Source organism: Engraulis encrasicolus, chromosome 6 (genome assembly GCF_034702125.1).
Source record: "Engraulis encrasicolus isolate BLACKSEA-1 chromosome 6, IST_EnEncr_1.0, whole genome shotgun sequence".
In the NCBI taxonomy this organism is placed as follows: Eukaryota; Metazoa; Chordata; class Actinopteri; order Clupeiformes; family Engraulidae; genus Engraulis; species Engraulis encrasicolus.
This window is the reverse complement of record NC_085862.1, coordinates 22,607,030-22,623,914: the sequence shown is the minus strand read 5'-3', so window position 1 is coordinate 22,623,914 and position 16,885 is coordinate 22,607,030. Positions and strand designations below refer to the sequence as shown.

Below are 16,885 nucleotides of genomic sequence, written 5' to 3'. Positions count from 1 at the left end.
TGGAGGAGTACATGCTCTTGGCCTCCGATCTGGACTCCAGCGACGACTACATCCTGTACCAGCTGGTCACACAGCCTCGTGCTGGCGAGATGGTGAAAAAGACCTCCGTTTACGACGCAGGTACTAGTACAGTAGACTGCACCTCCTTCCCCACAGCCCGTACCCAAACCATCCCATTCCAACCAACCTCAGTCCCCTAATACTGAGATATATGCACGAGACCAAAAGATGAATTCTTGTATTTACTGTATATCTACTACTCAATATATTGTATTGCAGTAAACACATGCAGTTATTGAGCAAGATATCCACAAAACATGATCCTCTTCTTTATTTGCATTCAAATAGAGTCAACATAGTCTGTTCCAGATAAGAATGCAAATTAATATCAGTGATTGTATTTATTGCATGCCAACCATTGTTGTCTTGTTCAGGAACCCCGGTGACCAGCTTCCTGCAGAGGGACCTGTTCCAAGGGCTGATCCACTATCGGCATTTAGGAGAGGAGGTGTTCGAGGACTCCTTTGATTTCATCCTCTCCGACAGCCATCAGCCTCCCAATCTCTCAGACCGACAGGCCAGTGCTTTAACAAGCTCATCCGACTCACAATAGCGCTAGCCTGATTTGTGACATTTTTGGTAAAAGGGCAGCACCATACTGTTGACTGTGTATAAGCTTGCCAATGGCACCTCTGCTCGGTTATTTTTTCCACACAGTGATATCAATCAATCAATCAATCAATCAATCAATCAATCAATCAATCAATCAATCAATCAATCAATCCACCAAGATGTTTTATACAGCACAATAACTTAAAGAAACTCCCGCACACTGACCATTTCGCTGTTCTTTCTTTAATAACGACGTCGTTATCACACACACACAGACACACACACACACACACACTTAATGCAAAAGCTTAATGCAGTCTATGATATGATTTGCTATGATAGTGTGACATAGTTGACTATAGTTTTATCTTTTCCCCAAATATTTGTTTGGGGACTTTTCAGCCAAAATCTAGACAGCAGACTGAAAATGGAGACAGGAAACTACTGTAGCGGGAGAAAGAAATGGGGAAGGGGTAGGGTTGGCCGGATTTGTACCTGATCCCCATGGCCAGTGTTGCCCATATATGGTACCGCATGTTGGCATGCTATGCCACAGCACCCACAACTACAGTTGTATCTCTACTGGGCCATTCAGTAAGGGGACGGTCCGCCACCGGTGATGCCAACATTGTGCAATACATTTGAATTGTAGAGTGTGGGCAAGACAGTCCAGTTATATTACGGCTTGGTTCAGCAACACCCTGACCCTCTGTATGATGGAATAGTTTACCAAACTACACTTACATGTCTTTAGCCAATAACCTTTTATTAGTTTGTGAATATATTCATTTGTGACGTTGAAATTTTGTAATTGAAATAAGCACATTTTCATTTAAAAGTGACAATTAATGGCTTCATTTCTGAACACATTTTAAATCCCATCTCCACGGTTACAGATGGTGGTGATCCATGTGTTCCCTGTTAAGGATCAGCTGCCGGTGGAAGTTTCTGGAACAGTGCGCTCCATCACTGTACTGGAGACAGAGGTGGTTTACCTCACGCAAAGCCACCTGCACTTCAGAGACCCAGAGAATAGCGACGCAGACATTTCCTACACTATTACGCAACACTGCTTCAGTCCCCACAAGCCTGGGTAGGAGACTGACATGAGTGGAAGGATTTTCATGTTTAGTTACCCATCTTCAAGCTCCCTACAGAAGCCCTTTGTCTCATTTTCATTACTGTGGCACCATCTATTAGCTAAACTGCTATCTTTTTCTAGTCAAACTTTGACCTTTGAATAATAATAATTATTGTTGTTGTTGTTGTTATAATTGTTGTTTTCATTATTATGTACTGCTTTGCAGAATGCCAGATGCTGGGAGACTATTCTTCACAGATAGTTCTCACGCCATGAAAAAAGACTACATGGTACCAGTGCTAAAGACATTCACACAGGTAAAAGTCCTGTATATTCACCTACAGTAAGAGTAAAAAGTGCGTTATCCTTTATATTTTATATTTTATTTTAATACTTATTTCCTTCAATGAAATACAGATCAATTAATATATATTCCTTTTAAGTTATTTTCAGGATTTTCTTTTTGATATTCTGTTTCTCCCTGTTAGAAAATATCTACAATTAAAAGTATAGAATGATCATGTCTTTATTAGTGGTCAAACCAACAAAATCAGCAAGGGATCAAACACTTCTTACTGTCACTGCATGTTATGCAAAGCAACCTCTTTTATGTTCTATATTATTTGGAACGTATAAGAACTTATCCAGAAATGTATGTTAACAAAGATTCACCACACAAATTTTCCAAACAAATGTATTTAGAAATGGTCAGTTAGCGATATAATAATATAATGTAATGTAATATAATATAATATAATATAATATAATATAATATAATATAATATAATATAATATAATATAATATAATATGATAATGTAATATCCCCTTTGGGGATTAACAAAGTCTACTCAACCTACCTAATCAAATCATAAAGCACTTTACGAATGTCTTGTTCTGTGAACAACTCTAAAAAAACTAAATGTACGTACTTCTACTTACTCTACAACTCAATAATTCACCTGTTCACCTAGAATGCTGTCAATCACCATAAAGTGGGATACATGCCTCCCATCGAGGACATCGGGCTGGAGAATCTCTATGTGCAGTTTGTTTTCTCGGTCAGTGACCAGCACGGAGGCACCCTGAGTGACCTCGTCTTCAACATCACTGTTACTCCTGTGGACAACCAGAAACCAGAGGTATGTACAGTATGTGGTGTTTATGTAGTAACTAATGTTCTGTCCTGGATAACCTGAAACCAGAGGTATGTATGTGGTGTTCATGTGGCCTTAAATGGTTAGAGTTAATGCGGGCGATTGATTGCAGAGTTGATCTTGGCAAGGAAGCTAAGCATCCTGTTGATAACCAGAAACCAGAGGTTACAGTACTTGGTATTCATGTGGCCAAATGGTCAGTTGATGTGGCTGATTGGTTAGAATTGGTCTCAGGAGGGAAGGCGTATACTGGTTCCATTTCAAAGGGAATAACTAATGTTCTCCCAAATTCTTATCCATCTCTGAACTGCCCTGGATTTGTGGTTACTACTTTGCACCATGGAGCTTTTTAGAAACACATTTGTTTTGTTTTATTTTACTCTAATTTCAAATTTTATGGATTACAAGTTCCAGTCACAAAATATTGTCACGTATCATTATGTTGTACATGGATGTAACATACTAAGATAATTAATTCTAAGTCAAGGGTAAATTGCCACACAAAAAGATTTATAACACTGTAAATTGATGTACAGGTATAATGTGTTGATGTAACCTGTTAGTGTATACCACATGTGGACAGAAGTCAGAAAACTGAAGAGAACTCAGCATTCACTTATAACAGGAGTGGGGGCCACCTCAGGGCCACTTAACATTTTATAAAGTCCTCCAGGTGCTGTTCTATGAACACAAACCAAGATTTCCCCCAGCACTTTAGGCCTTTGTTGAAGGCCACCTTTACAATAGACCCCACCTAGGTCTTCACTAGGCCCTGAAAATGTAACTTAATTGTATTGCAAATATAATTTCTAAGATTTCTTCACAAAACATATCATATTTCATATGAAAATACATAACAATGATAAGATAGAATGAACGAATGAAGAGCAAACTTCTTTTGAGAATCCTGAACCCCTCTTCTTTCTCTCTGTGTCTCTGTCTGTCTGTCTGTCTGTCTGTCTGTCTGTCTGTCTGTCTGTCTGTCTGTCTGTCTGTCTGTCTGTCTGTCTATCTGTCTGTCTGTCTATCTGTCTGTCTGTCTGTCTGTCTGTCTCCCATGTCCCCACAGATGTTCACTAACTTGCTGCGTGTGGAGGAGGGTGGGGCCGTGTTCCTGACGGAGGAACACCTGTTGATCCGGGATGTGGACACGCTCCCAGAAGGGCTGCGCGTGAGGCTGGATGCTGCGCCACATCACGGGAGACTGGAGCTCCAGGGGACGCCACTGGCGGAGGGACACAGCTTCTCCCTGGCAGACATTCGCGCTCTGAGAGTCAGGTGTGTGTGTGTGTGTGTGTGCGTGTGTGTGTGTGTGTGTGTGTGTGTGTGTGTGTGTGTGTGTGCGCGTGTGTGTGTGTGTGTGTGTGTGTGTGTGTGTGTGTGTCTGTGTGTGTGTGTGTGTGTGTGTGTGTGTTGTGTGTGTGTGTTGTGTGTTAGCTAGCGTGTTAGCCTTCTTGTCACTTTTGTTGTGTACTGTATGTGTGTGTGCTCACATTTGTATGTGTGTGTGTCAGGATGCTTGTGTCTGTGTGCATATGTGTGGGTGTGTGTGTGTGTTGAGATCACCATGTGAAGCATCTTGAGCCGCTTCCATACTCCTGCCTACAGCTAGGCAGCTAGACAGCTGAGGCAGCTAAGGTGTTGTTGGGCTTGTAGCCCGAGGGTTGCCAGTTCCATTCCTGACAACGCCAGTGGCATCTTCTGCAGCCTACATGCACCTGCTTAGCTACCTGAAGTCTGCAAACCCCTTGCTAAGCATCTGGGTGCCTCTGTTGATTTATTTGGCCTTTTTTGCTTCACAGTGTTGCTTTGCTTCAGTTGAAACTGAGGCTGAATCTCAAATGGTGCACCCAACATGTTTCAGTGCGTATGCCGTATTAGTTACGCACTGAAACATAGTGCCCGAAGTGCACAAGTGCGCCATTTGAGATCCAGCCTGAGTGATTTTTTGCATGATGGCAGGTACCTCCATGATGATTCTGAAACGGTCAAGGACAGTGCAGTCCTCACTGTCACTGATGCTTCCAGCTCCACTCAAGCTGATCTCTTAATACAGGTAAGAACTAATTGACTCTTTTAGCACAGTTTAAGGCTGGCTCTTTTGTACCGCTGAGGAATTATAAGCATAGCACTGTCACGTATAGATAGGAAACTGAACAAAATGAAAGTAAACTAGGTAGGCCTACAGGTAAGGACTTCCCAATAATACATTATATGAATGTAGTAGTAAGTTGTGCAACACCAGTTCATGTGCGACACCATGTGTGACACCACCAGAGTGACATGTCCATACCTTTCCCAAAATCATGCGAAGTATTATACCCTTTTATACTATTTTATTGCTAAAGCAGAATCACCCATAGAGAAAGACTCACGTAGGGAATCACACTCAACACTCATTCGACTGTTTTTGTTCGATTTGCTGTGAAAGAGGAGAACACATTTGAACACAACTCAATACTCCTTATTTTAACCCTTTTTTCAGATCCTGCCTGTGAATGATGAGCCCCCCCAGCTGGGTCCAGGGCTGCGTGCCGGCTTGTCCTGTGCAGAGGCGGGTCACGTTCAGATTACTGCAGAGTACCTGTATGCCACAGATGCAGACAGTGATGACGCTCGCCTCACCTACATGCTGGCTCGGGCCCCCGCCCACGGAGAGCTCCACAGAGGGGGCAGTCCTGTGGATAAGTTCTCCCAACAAGACCTCCTGCAAGGGATTGTCTACTACGTACACACAGGTCGGGAGTGAGCTTGAGTATGCCAAATAGGGATGTTGTGTGTGTACATGTCCGTGGTTGATGTGTTTTTTTTAAGCATTGTTGCTGTTTTTTTAAGCACTGATGCTGTTTTTTCTAGTATTTTAATGTCAGTACATAGTTATGCAACTCGGAGTACATACATTTTTTCCTGATTTCTGAATTCTTAACATACAAGTAGGCTAGAGGCAAGATTTACATCCCAGCCTAGATGTTCCTCAGTGCTTTTGCAATTAGAAATTAATTGTAAACTTGACAATTAATGTCAAGTTGAATTAAAATAAAATCGATACAGTTGGGACAATATAATCTCATAGCAGAATTAACACAGCATTTTTTACTAACTTTAACTAACTTTTTCTCACCAACTTTCAGGTGGTGAGATCGGCCCCCAGTCCATCTCAGATTCTGTGACACTTATTGTGTCAGATGGAGAAGCGGGAGGACAGGACCCTTGCTGCCAGGGTGACGTCATGCCCCCACCTGTGCCTTTGCACGGCAACCTGCCCGTTTATGACCTCAACATCACTGTGACCCCGGTGAATGACAAACCACCATCCGTGGCCATCGGTGAGTATTGGAGGACATGTAGTGTCAAAGCCACTGGAGACATTGTGTGATTCTGACTGCTTGAATATGTGCTCTCTGTATTATCATTCTAACTGTTCAAACGAAACATTGGAAATTAAGAGTTATACATAAATATACATATTACGCATTCTATATAGTATAGTATAGTATAGTATAGTATAGTATAGTATAGTATAGTAAATTAACTATCCTCTGAATTATTTTTTAACTATTATTCACTGCACAATTTTTGTTTATCTCATTCCCCATGGTGTTGGTTGTCACAGCAGAGCCCTTTTGTTTTCTAGCAAGATAGGCAGCCAGTCCATAATCCCAAGCAGCCCATAACCAGCTCCTGACATCCCTCTCAGTGGGGGGACGGGAGAGTTACTCCACTGGCAGGTAGCACAAGACGTGACGTCACAGCCAGGGATTAAACAACAAACCCCCCCATTGTGAAAGTAAACTTTCTCCGGTTATCAATGGAAAACATAATATTTAGCTGGAGATAATTGCACGGGTGGTGCCGTGTGATGTAAATCCCTTGCAGTCGCACTGAAGTCATGTGCAGGAAGCGAGAGGGGCCCCTGGGGATGGAGACAGCGTGGTGAAGACAAGCGACCAGCCCTGGAGATGAGGATGGACAAGGACAACACAAAAGACCCCCCTGTCGTTCCTTAGCCAGGAAGAGCAGAACAGAGCATGCACTCCTCCTCCTCCTCCTCCTCCTCCTCCCCCTCCCCCTCCTTTTTCTCCACCTCCGCTTCGCCTCTTGCCAAAATGTGCTTTTCCCGCACCATTGCCATGATGATCTCCTAATTCGATAATCCCACAAGAACAACAGCACCACCAAGAACAAGTCCTTCTCCTTCCCTCCCTCCCTCTCCGCTGCCACGGGGCCCTGCTCAGGCAGAGACAACCTTGTTTTGGAGGAGAGAAAAATAGAGTTTGTTGTAATTAATTTGCATTGAATAAAGGGGGAAAATGGCTTGTTTTGTAAGAGCATTAACGGTGAGCCAATACTGGGAAGAAACCGGCTTTTCCCAGCTTTCTCCAGCGTGCTCCGGAAGGCGGAGGTAGACAGCGAGGGAGGAAGGGGGCTGGAGAGAAGAGAAGAGGAGAGGGGGTCTTTATCACCTATATCCCAGACTGCTGGTCATCTAATCCCAGTCGCTTTCGCTCTGGGCTCTGATCCTTCCTTCCCACACTCTGCTTCAGCAGGCAGGCAGGCAGGCAGGCAGGCAGGCCTTGCTCATGCGTTCATTATTTATCAGTGCCGTAAATGAGAGCAGATGCCAGTAAGCACAAACATGATGGCTTTATCAGTACCCAGGTGGCAGCGCGCTGGCTAGCAGCCGAAAGGGAAGGAAAGGGGAAAATGGAGGCAGGAAGCAACCCAAGAATGTGGAATTGGGAATTAGAGAGGGAGGTGAGGGCAGAGAGAGAGATAGAGAGAGAGAGAATGAAAAAGAGAGAGAGGGGGGGGGGGGACAAAAATCTAATTGGCAAACATGACATCTCAGATGCACAAGTGAGGACAGTTTTGAAATTAAACTGGCTATTCTGACTTTCCTTTAGCTTTAAACACCTTTTCAGAATATTTTACTTTTGATTGGCAGGAGATGTGTTTGTGGTGGATGAGGGTTCTTCTGCCTGTCTGTGTGCTGGTGTGCTGGGAGCTGTGGACCCTGACACAAGCCCTGAGGAGCTCATCTTCCACCTGGAAACACCTCCTCGTTACGGCTTCCTGGAGAACACACTGCCATCACCAGGGTTTGAGAAGAGCAACGCCGGCATTAAAGTTGGTATGTGCACCCTGTTGTGTACTGTACTGTACAGTGGTGTAGTCCAGGGGTTCCCAAACTTTACCATGGCAAGCCCCCCTACGTACAGGCGGATTCCAGCCGAGGCCCCCATGACATTGGTCGAGCCACATTTTTTTTTCGGTACACCCCTTTTCACAACCATCGTCCAGGCCTGTGAGGCAGTGTCCCACTGAATCTAAAATAATAGAGCCTCATGAGAATAGTTCAGTGATGCAATAGATTATTATAATGCTTTTCTCAAGTAATGGCTTATGCTTACATTCAGTTTATTTTGTTTTATGTTAGTTATTCAGTCTACTCAATTGTGCCATACATTTCCTGCCAACCTGCCGCGGCCCCCTAGCACCTCTTTGCAGACCCCAGTGGGCCCCGGACCCCACTTTGAATAGTACAGTAAGTGCTATTAAAGTTGGCCGGTGCACCTTATTGTTACATTAAAGTTGGAAGGTGAACACTGGTACATTAAATTTCATTCACGATGGTGGGTGAACCCTGGTACATTAAATGTAAATTTAAGTTGGTAGGTGATACATGGTGGTGATGGCCACCGTACGGTATATGATTGGCAGTTTCAGACCAGCTCTTAAAACACACACAACTGCATGCATGTAAACTTTCTGCAAAATTAGCTACCAGAAATGACACATTCCTTAAAGTGTAACTTGCAGGTTAAACACCACTAAATCTCATTTTAAGAACCTTAATACATACATTTAGATGTGATATATGTCAAAATACCGAATTATTGCATAAACAACATTTTCAGAAAACTTTGTCAAAAATAACGGCGGCTTCTTTTAAACAAACATTTAGAATCCGACGTAGACAGAGGGAGTCGCCGCGTTCTACAGACATACTAAGCACCGCAGAGAATAGGCCAGAATTATAATATGTAACACCTTTCCTTTCCAGACCTATAGGCTAAATTTCAACAAGTTAAATGGCCTTAAACAGTGGCAGTATCCACCAGATACCGTCTGAACCATTTTATTATTTAAAATAATAATATTTTTTGTAGGTTTCCTCCATGTCAATGCGCTGCAGCAGCGCCATGAGGGTGTGCCAGACCGTTATTAGGCTACCGTATTTCCTCGATTTGTAACCGGGCTCCTAATAGTAGCCGGCCTCGTTTTGTAACCGGGTGTTGTGAGAAATCGGAAAAATAGACACCGGCCCCGTTTAGTAGCCGGCCTGGTTTAGTAACCGGTGCGTTTTAAATTACTCATTTTGCACAACGTGTTAAAGTTAAAAAAAATCGGAACGTGTGTAGGCGATGCCTACTTTAATAGCCTAAATTGTAACATTTAAATGCCTCCTCTCCAAGCGGCACAATCGAAATTTAAGGTGCTTGCAAGTTTGCCTGGTAGCCTATCCAACAAGACAAGCCATGTGACATTAAACATAGCCGGTCGTCTTGCGAAGAGTTGGACGAGTTGGCGTGTGTGTATGAGAGAGAGAGAGAGGAGAGAGAGAGAGAGAGAGAGAGACAGAGAGAGAGAGAGAGAGAGAGAGAGAGAGAGAGAGAGAGAGAGAGAGACGTGCTTCCCGAAAGCGCTTTGCAGAAAGGGAAAGGTGATGTCTCCAAATATTAGGCCTACACAAAATACATCTTAGTAAAGTAGACATAAGTGAAGTATTTTGCTTAGTAGCAAAGCCGACTCGATTGGTTCATATTGCTCAGAATAGACCTCATACCGAAGTCCACGTTTTAATGGAGTTGCATGCGCGAGGTTGCAACTGTTGCGACTGTGCTAGATCACGCCGAACAGGTGCTTATACTGGAGACTCTTGCGCAAACAGTTAAGTCACTGCATACCCGCCAATGATGAAGCAGGTTTCTTTATTAGTTTTAAGAAAACAACCTTCCCGGCGCACAGGGTGCAGACATTTAAAAAAAAAAACTGGTGCCATCTCTGACTGGCCAAGATGAAATCGTCTGCACGCTTCGAGATTATAGCCTAGGCCTACATCGCATATGAGATGATTATGAGATGACATTGCATTTCCCACCACTATCACGAGACATTGTCTTTAGACGTTGACGGGCAGCGGGAGACATGCATCCACATTGCCCCGGTGAAGGAGAACAAACAGAATTGCATCAAACTGCTGTTGCATCAAACTGGTCTGACATTCGTGAGCCGCGAAAGATGCGTATCTATTTGAAATTAAATAATCACAGGAGCGCATGGAGTGGACAGTGTGCCAAATTGGGTCGTAGCAATGTTTTAACTAACCTATATGCAGTACCCTACACTCACGAGAGATGACCAGGATTTGAAACAGGTTTGATTCTTGCGGCGATTGATAGCCAGCTGGTCCAGCGGTGGATTGCGTGTCGTAACCATACACAAAACCAGGCGAGACTCGCTCTTGCAGACAACATTGCTCTGCGAGAAAGATCATCCCTTTCTTCCTGGCGATTCATCTCCTTTGTCAGCATGTCCAACGTGTTTTACACATTCAAATAGGCCTACTCCCACTAAAGACATCTCCCAAACTCAACGACGAGTGCTGCCAGTGCACATTTCGCCCTTAGCACCACACACGTGGACAGCTCGCAATGCAAAAATAGGTAGGCTATATAGGTAATATTTGTGCTGCCATTTTTGTTTCAGTTTTGTAACTAGGATTATAGCAGCTGAAGACTTGATTTCTTCTAGCCTACGGGAATACTTTTTTAGTTTGGTATAATTACGGACAATGCAAATAACTGTTTTTTGTAACATGCGGACATTTTTGGAGGGAATATAATCGAAAGTCCCGCCGCCTGGTTTATTGTTTTGTGACTTGCATGTGGATGAGCTTTATTGAAGTTTCATGTAATAGACCTACTGAGCAGTGAACTGAAATTGAAAATAGACTATATGCCATTTTTACAACATGGCATTTTTCTCGGGTGCTATGAGTTATTGTTTTGCACCGAGTAGGAAACGTTTGACGCAATGCCACTCACAATGAGTGACCATATTATTTCTCATCATTGTCGGCAAAGGGTAGGGCCTTCAACCATAGCCTATTATATAGTTTGGTCTTTTTGTAGCCTGTAAGCCAACACCCTCGTGAAACTGTAACGCGCTTCACATAGGAGTAGTGCCGCGGTTTCAGCACCATGGACAGAGGGCGCATAGGCGGTTTTTGGGAAAAAATATTAAAGTACCGGTAGTCGCTATTTCTAAGTAGCCTATGTAATGGTCTACTTTGAGACTATTTTAGATTTGCCTATGAAATGCATCTCTCATGAGAAAGCAAAGGAGAGATAGGCCTAGATATCGCCCCCCCCTGTTTATAATCGCAAATTACGCATGGCCACAGACAGCGCGGATACCCAGAAGAGTTTCATATTCTAGATAAACCTATAGACCCACTGATCTGTCTTTTTTAATACACAATGCACAAACACAGTAATAGACCATTTTCAATAGCCCACATACAATATAACTGTCCACTTTTCCCAGCCTCTCTACTAGAACCAAAATGGTTGGTAAGCCAACATCCACAAGCGAGAGCTGAGCCAGAACTTTAGTTGGACTCCCTCTATCTACGTCATAGAGGCTCTGCCAGTGAGGAGCCCAATACTTCAGAAGTAGCTGTAAAATGATACATTTTCATAAAAATATTGCAGTTTGGCTTTGTTATAGACTGTGAATTTCACATATATGTTTCAAAACACCTCTCCTGACAACATCCAGTATATATTTAGTTATAAATTTAACCTAAACGTTACCCTTTAAGGGGAGATATCTTTCTTTCTGTCCAGTGTCTTTCAGTCTTCTTCACGTTATGTCTGGCTTCATCAACTATGTCCAGTCTGGGCATGATGGTGTGGAGACCACGGCTGATCATTTTGTGGTGAGCGTCAGTGACGGGGTGCACAAGTCTGCTGCCGTCCCCTTCTACATCATCATCAACCCCACCAACGATGAGCCACCATCTCTGCTTCTCAACAATTTCACTGTGAGTCTAAAGTGTGATCGATAGAGGCAGCGGACAGTCCGGTGGACTAGAGAATGGAAATTAAAGATTTGTTATCTATTTGAATGGTATTCATACTCTCATTTAAGATCTTTAAAATACTATCAACCCACGTTTGAGTCCATACTGGGTCTCTTCCCTAGCCTGGTTATCATCGACTTTCAAATATCTTCGAGACTTGGTCTGACCGATTTTTCTGGAGATCAGAAACGATATTTACATTGCTCTTGGCCTGACTAGATGCAACGCTGAAGGTGCATCACTAGGAGAGCGTGGTCTGGCTATCTCTTCCCAACCCTTCCCCATCTCTCTCATCCACCCATTTACTGTCTAACTCTTCACTTTCTGTCATATCACAATAAAGGCAAAAATCCCAATATATACAGTATATAATAGTATTTCTCAAAAAGTATGGTGACATGGAAGCATGACAAACGAACAACAAGGGCGTTTTATAGTCATCGCTAGACCCTGGCAACTTTGAAAAAGGAAAAGGAGAACTACTTGTATAATAGTTTGCTACTGCATTTGCATTTGCATTTGGGTTGTAAGTAACATATTGCGACTTGCCTGCCAAAGGTGACAGAGGGAGGCATGAAAGAGCTGAGTGCGGCCATTTTGGACGCGGTGGATCTGGATGCCCCTTCCGACACGTTGACCCTGACGGTGCTGAGTCCTCCGGCCCATGGCACCCTCATCAATGCTGTGTACGGCCTGCAGATGAGCCGCTATAAAGACATGGGACAGGAGCTCCTACGCCGCAGCCTGCCCGCCCACAACTTCACCCTCCGAGAACTGCGAGAAGGTTACGCCCTTTACATGCTTTCAGACCACACAGAGCATAATGTAGATCTTTTTGTATTCCAATGGTGGTGTAAAATCTTTATTTCTGCCAGGTCCATTAGTTAAGAAACACAAGGCATACAATTCTGAATACAATTTTATTGAGAGCATGTTCAGCTTATGTGTTATGTGTATTTCACTGCCCTGTTACAATCCCCTTTCATACAGTATATCACGAAAGTGAATACACCCCTCACAGTTTTGCAGATGTTTGAGTATATCTTTTCATAGGAAAGCATTACAGAAATGTAACTTTGACACAATGATTAGTGACCTTTTAACAACATATTTAGCCGCTTAAATTTCTTGTTCACTCAGAAAAATACAAAATACAGCCATTAATGTTTGAACATGTACTCACAAAAGTGAGTACACCCCAGATTAAAATCCGGTAGAGAAGGGGCTATGTTATATTTATGCATCCCCAAACCATGTCAGTCCCACTACCATGCTTGGCTTATGAGAGGATACACCTTTTTTGTACAACTCACTTGTTTACCACCACACATGCTTGACACCATCTAAAGCAAATTTGTTTATCTTGGTCTCAAGAGAGATGAACAGACCAAGGATATGGATCACTGGAACCATGTTGTGTGATCTGAAGAGACCAAGATAAACAAATTTGCTTTAGATGGTGTCAAGCATGTGTGGTGGTCAACAAGTGAGTTTTACAAAAAAGGTGTATCCTCTCATAAGCCAAGCATGGTAGTGGGACTGACATGGTTTGGGGATGCATGAATGCTGTCAACATTGGCAATCTGAAATACACCTAAAAGAAACATGCATGTCAACATGCACTGTGACTACTGAAGCAGATCATGATATTCTCCATAGGATTGCATTAAAATCTCACAACAATCTATTTAAGCCAGATGCAGACTCAAAATGTAAAAGTTCAATGCAAAGAAAGGTTGAAACGCACACTGATGACCTCCCTTGTCATCCCTTTTCATTTCGTTTCATTTCGAGACGATTCGAGCCAACATAGCCCCTTCTCTACCGGATTTTAATCTGGGGTGTACTCACTTTTGTGAGTACATGTTCAAACATTAATGGCTGTATTTTGTTTTTTTCTGAGTGAACAAGAAATTTAAGCGGTTAAATATGTTGTTAAAAGGTCACTAATCATTGTGTCAAAGTTACATTTCTGTAATGCTTTCCTATGAAAAGATATACTCAAAAATCTGCAAAACTGTGAGGGGTGTATTCACTTTCGTGATATACTGTATATTCACACCTTCAGCAGCCTTTAACATCCTGGCTTGCACCTGCAATATTACGTATGTTGTCTGACTCTGAACTTGCATGCCCCTAAAGCAATGGCACTGCTTATTCTAACAGTGCTGTGCTGCTACTCCCTTAGGGACAGCACAAAAAAAACATTTTTGGTCTCTCGACTCTCAGCAATTTGCACAAAATTATAAACAAGTTACCACAGAAAAGGTTAATAAGGCAAAATCAACTATATCTTCTGAAATGGTGAATAGAGGATGCAGGCCTACATGTTGTACGTACGTTGCAAACTGAATTGTCTTCATGTAAAATATCTAGCACAATCCATTCAACATCAATGCAAACTATGTAGAGTTGCCCTAGACCTTAAGCTTAACTATTCATTACAGATTTACCTCTGTTTGCTGAGCAACATGCACTGCGAGGTGTGGTTATTGCGGTGTGTCCACATCAAACATTAACTCCAGTGCAATAAAGGGGCTTGTTGTTGAGTTTGCTTTTACCTCCTTCAGAAATGCAAATGCTGATTTAAGTTTTGAAAAGAGAAAAAAAGATTGCATTTGTATCTTTATTTATACGCATGGGGCTCCCTACTGTGAGGGCCAGACACCCAACCCCCTGACACACACACACACACACACACACACACACGCGCGCGCGCGCACACACACGCACACACACACACACGGCCCCCATGTCTTCCAGGACATGCCGGTTTGTCATCGTCGAGTGCATCCCGGCTCTGGCGAACAGATGTTGCCCACACAGAGGTCAGAGAGAGCCCGTGGTGCTCGTGGCGTCTCTGCAGAAGTCCTTCCAACTGCTCCCTCCCCTCGTCTCCCCTTCCCACTCGTCTCTGCTCCCCTCCCCTGCGTGACCAGCCCACAGTCGCTCCAGTCCCGCCACAGCCGCACACACAACCTCCACCCCCTGCCCTGTTAGCACGTGGTGGGGTGAAGAGGGGGCTGTTGTCGGGGTGGGTGGGGGAGTGAGGAAGGGTTCTGGAAGTCGTAGGTGAACCCCATCGTTAGAGAGCCTCATTAGTTAGTGAAGAGCTCATTAGCACATGATGCCAATTGGAGAGGCTGTGTCATAGAATCTTAGCTCATTATTCGAGTATGTCACTGATTCTTGAAAGTTTGGCAAAAACATGTCCCTGCAGTAAAATATTGATTCTGTTGAAAATCAACTAAATTTTCACAAACAAAATGAACCCAGGTAATGGCCAAGGGGTCTGTCACACGAATACACAGTTGTTTGAAATATTTAAGTGTAATTTTATTACTTTTTATGGCTATAAACCTGTCCACACCCTGTAAAAACGCCTGTCCCAAGGACTGGCATCATCATTTCAATTGACTTAAAATAAAAAAATCACTAACAGAATTGAACAATATCACCATGATGTGGAAGACCATATTAAAGTGGTTCTACAGATGTGCACATAGTGGATGTAAAACAAAATTTACTATTATTTACTGATTGCTCAAAATGTGTCCAGCATATTGGTCACCACCGTCAGATTTTTTCTAAAAGACAATAAAATCAGGTATGCACAAGGTAATTTTCATTACTGAGGACCCCTTTTCAAACCTTTAGCTCTACTGCCTACTTCACCATCACTGAAGCTCCTGTAAGTTTATTATTTTGTCCTCAATTTGTTAATTGGTTTGGACACTGGTACTGTCCCAACCATAAACTGTCAACACCGTCGGGGGTTTTAATAAGTATTGTATTACATTAATGTTAATAAATATATAATTTTTTTTCAGAAAAGGTATAAAGCACCCAAGAAACAGAGCGAAAATGAAATGGCTAATGTGAACAAACAATGCATAATATTTAAAAGAGTGTTTTTTTGTCTCACACCGTCAGATGTCACCACCGTCAGATTTTGTTCTGCTCATCATGTTGTTCCATATTTTACTAAATTGTGCTGGTTAATGAAACATTACTAGGCATGTTAGTAATAATTGTGATCCAAAATGATACTCTAGCCACCACTGAGGTTCATTTGGAGGTTTTTTTGTCAGAAAACCTGACGGTGGTGACATCTGATGGAGTTCACCAAAAAACACATGTTTTAAGTGTTTTTGACATGTTTTAAGAATATGCGTACAATAAGTATCTACAGTTATGTTGAATTGTTAAAATAATTCACTTTAATACAGTAAACATGTGTTTTTACTTCTAATTCTGTCTGCCGCTGTTGACAAAACAAGAAAGAGCCCATTTTATGAAAAATGTAAAACATGGGGAGCTTGGCCAATGCATTCACTGCACAGCCAAGACCTACATCTATGATAATACACCTCTATATTTTGGATTTGAACAACTTAAAAGCTGTTTTTACCACATTTTCAACAACCAGTGGCTTACTTCCTAGATAATCTAACTAATGAAGTAAAAACACATGCTCATACTGTGCACACAAAAATAAAGTGTTTATGCAAGATGCCATTGACTTGAGAGGGCTATTTATTTTGCTAAATGCAGGTACTAATTAGGCCACTTTCACCACTCTCAGATTACTGTCACCACCGTCAGTTCTTAAGTCACCACCGTAAGAAGGAGTTTTGGACATTTTAAAGGAATGTGCTTACAACATTTTCCTTAGGAGTTGTTGAAATATCAAAGTAATAGCCAATTTAAGCCTACACGAATATTTGTGAAATTACAAAAAATTGTTTGTTCTATTTAGGCGTTAAGTAAGCATCGTATGACGGTACATATTTTAAAATTAGAACACATGAAACAGTATTAAAATAGAACAAAAGTGAATTTTCAACATTTAAAGGCATATGTGTGAACCAAAAAATACACATAATCAC

General features: G+C 42.4%; 1 protein-coding gene across 1 annotated transcript in view; it reads left to right on the top strand.

Annotated features, from left to right (window-relative positions):
- frem1b (Fras1 related extracellular matrix 1b) overlaps positions 1 to 16,885 on the top strand; it is a 51,563-nt gene that overhangs the window by 11,670 nt on the left and 23,008 nt on the right. Inside the window, exons 10-21 of the mRNA XM_063200982.1 lie at positions 1 to 120; positions 435 to 577; positions 1,509 to 1,705; positions 1,920 to 2,010; positions 2,666 to 2,833; positions 3,918 to 4,126; positions 4,811 to 4,904; positions 5,334 to 5,586; positions 5,980 to 6,174; positions 7,794 to 7,979; positions 11,761 to 11,957; positions 12,555 to 12,780. The exon at positions 1 to 120 is cut by the window's left edge and continues 225 nt beyond it. Coding sequence (XP_063057052.1) covers positions 1 to 120; positions 435 to 577; positions 1,509 to 1,705; positions 1,920 to 2,010; positions 2,666 to 2,833; positions 3,918 to 4,126; positions 4,811 to 4,904; positions 5,334 to 5,586; positions 5,980 to 6,174; positions 7,794 to 7,979; positions 11,761 to 11,957; positions 12,555 to 12,780 — 2,079 coding nt within the window. The remainder of the gene's footprint in view (positions 121 to 434; positions 578 to 1,508; positions 1,706 to 1,919; positions 2,011 to 2,665; positions 2,834 to 3,917; positions 4,127 to 4,810; positions 4,905 to 5,333; positions 5,587 to 5,979; positions 6,175 to 7,793; positions 7,980 to 11,760; positions 11,958 to 12,554; positions 12,781 to 16,885) is intronic.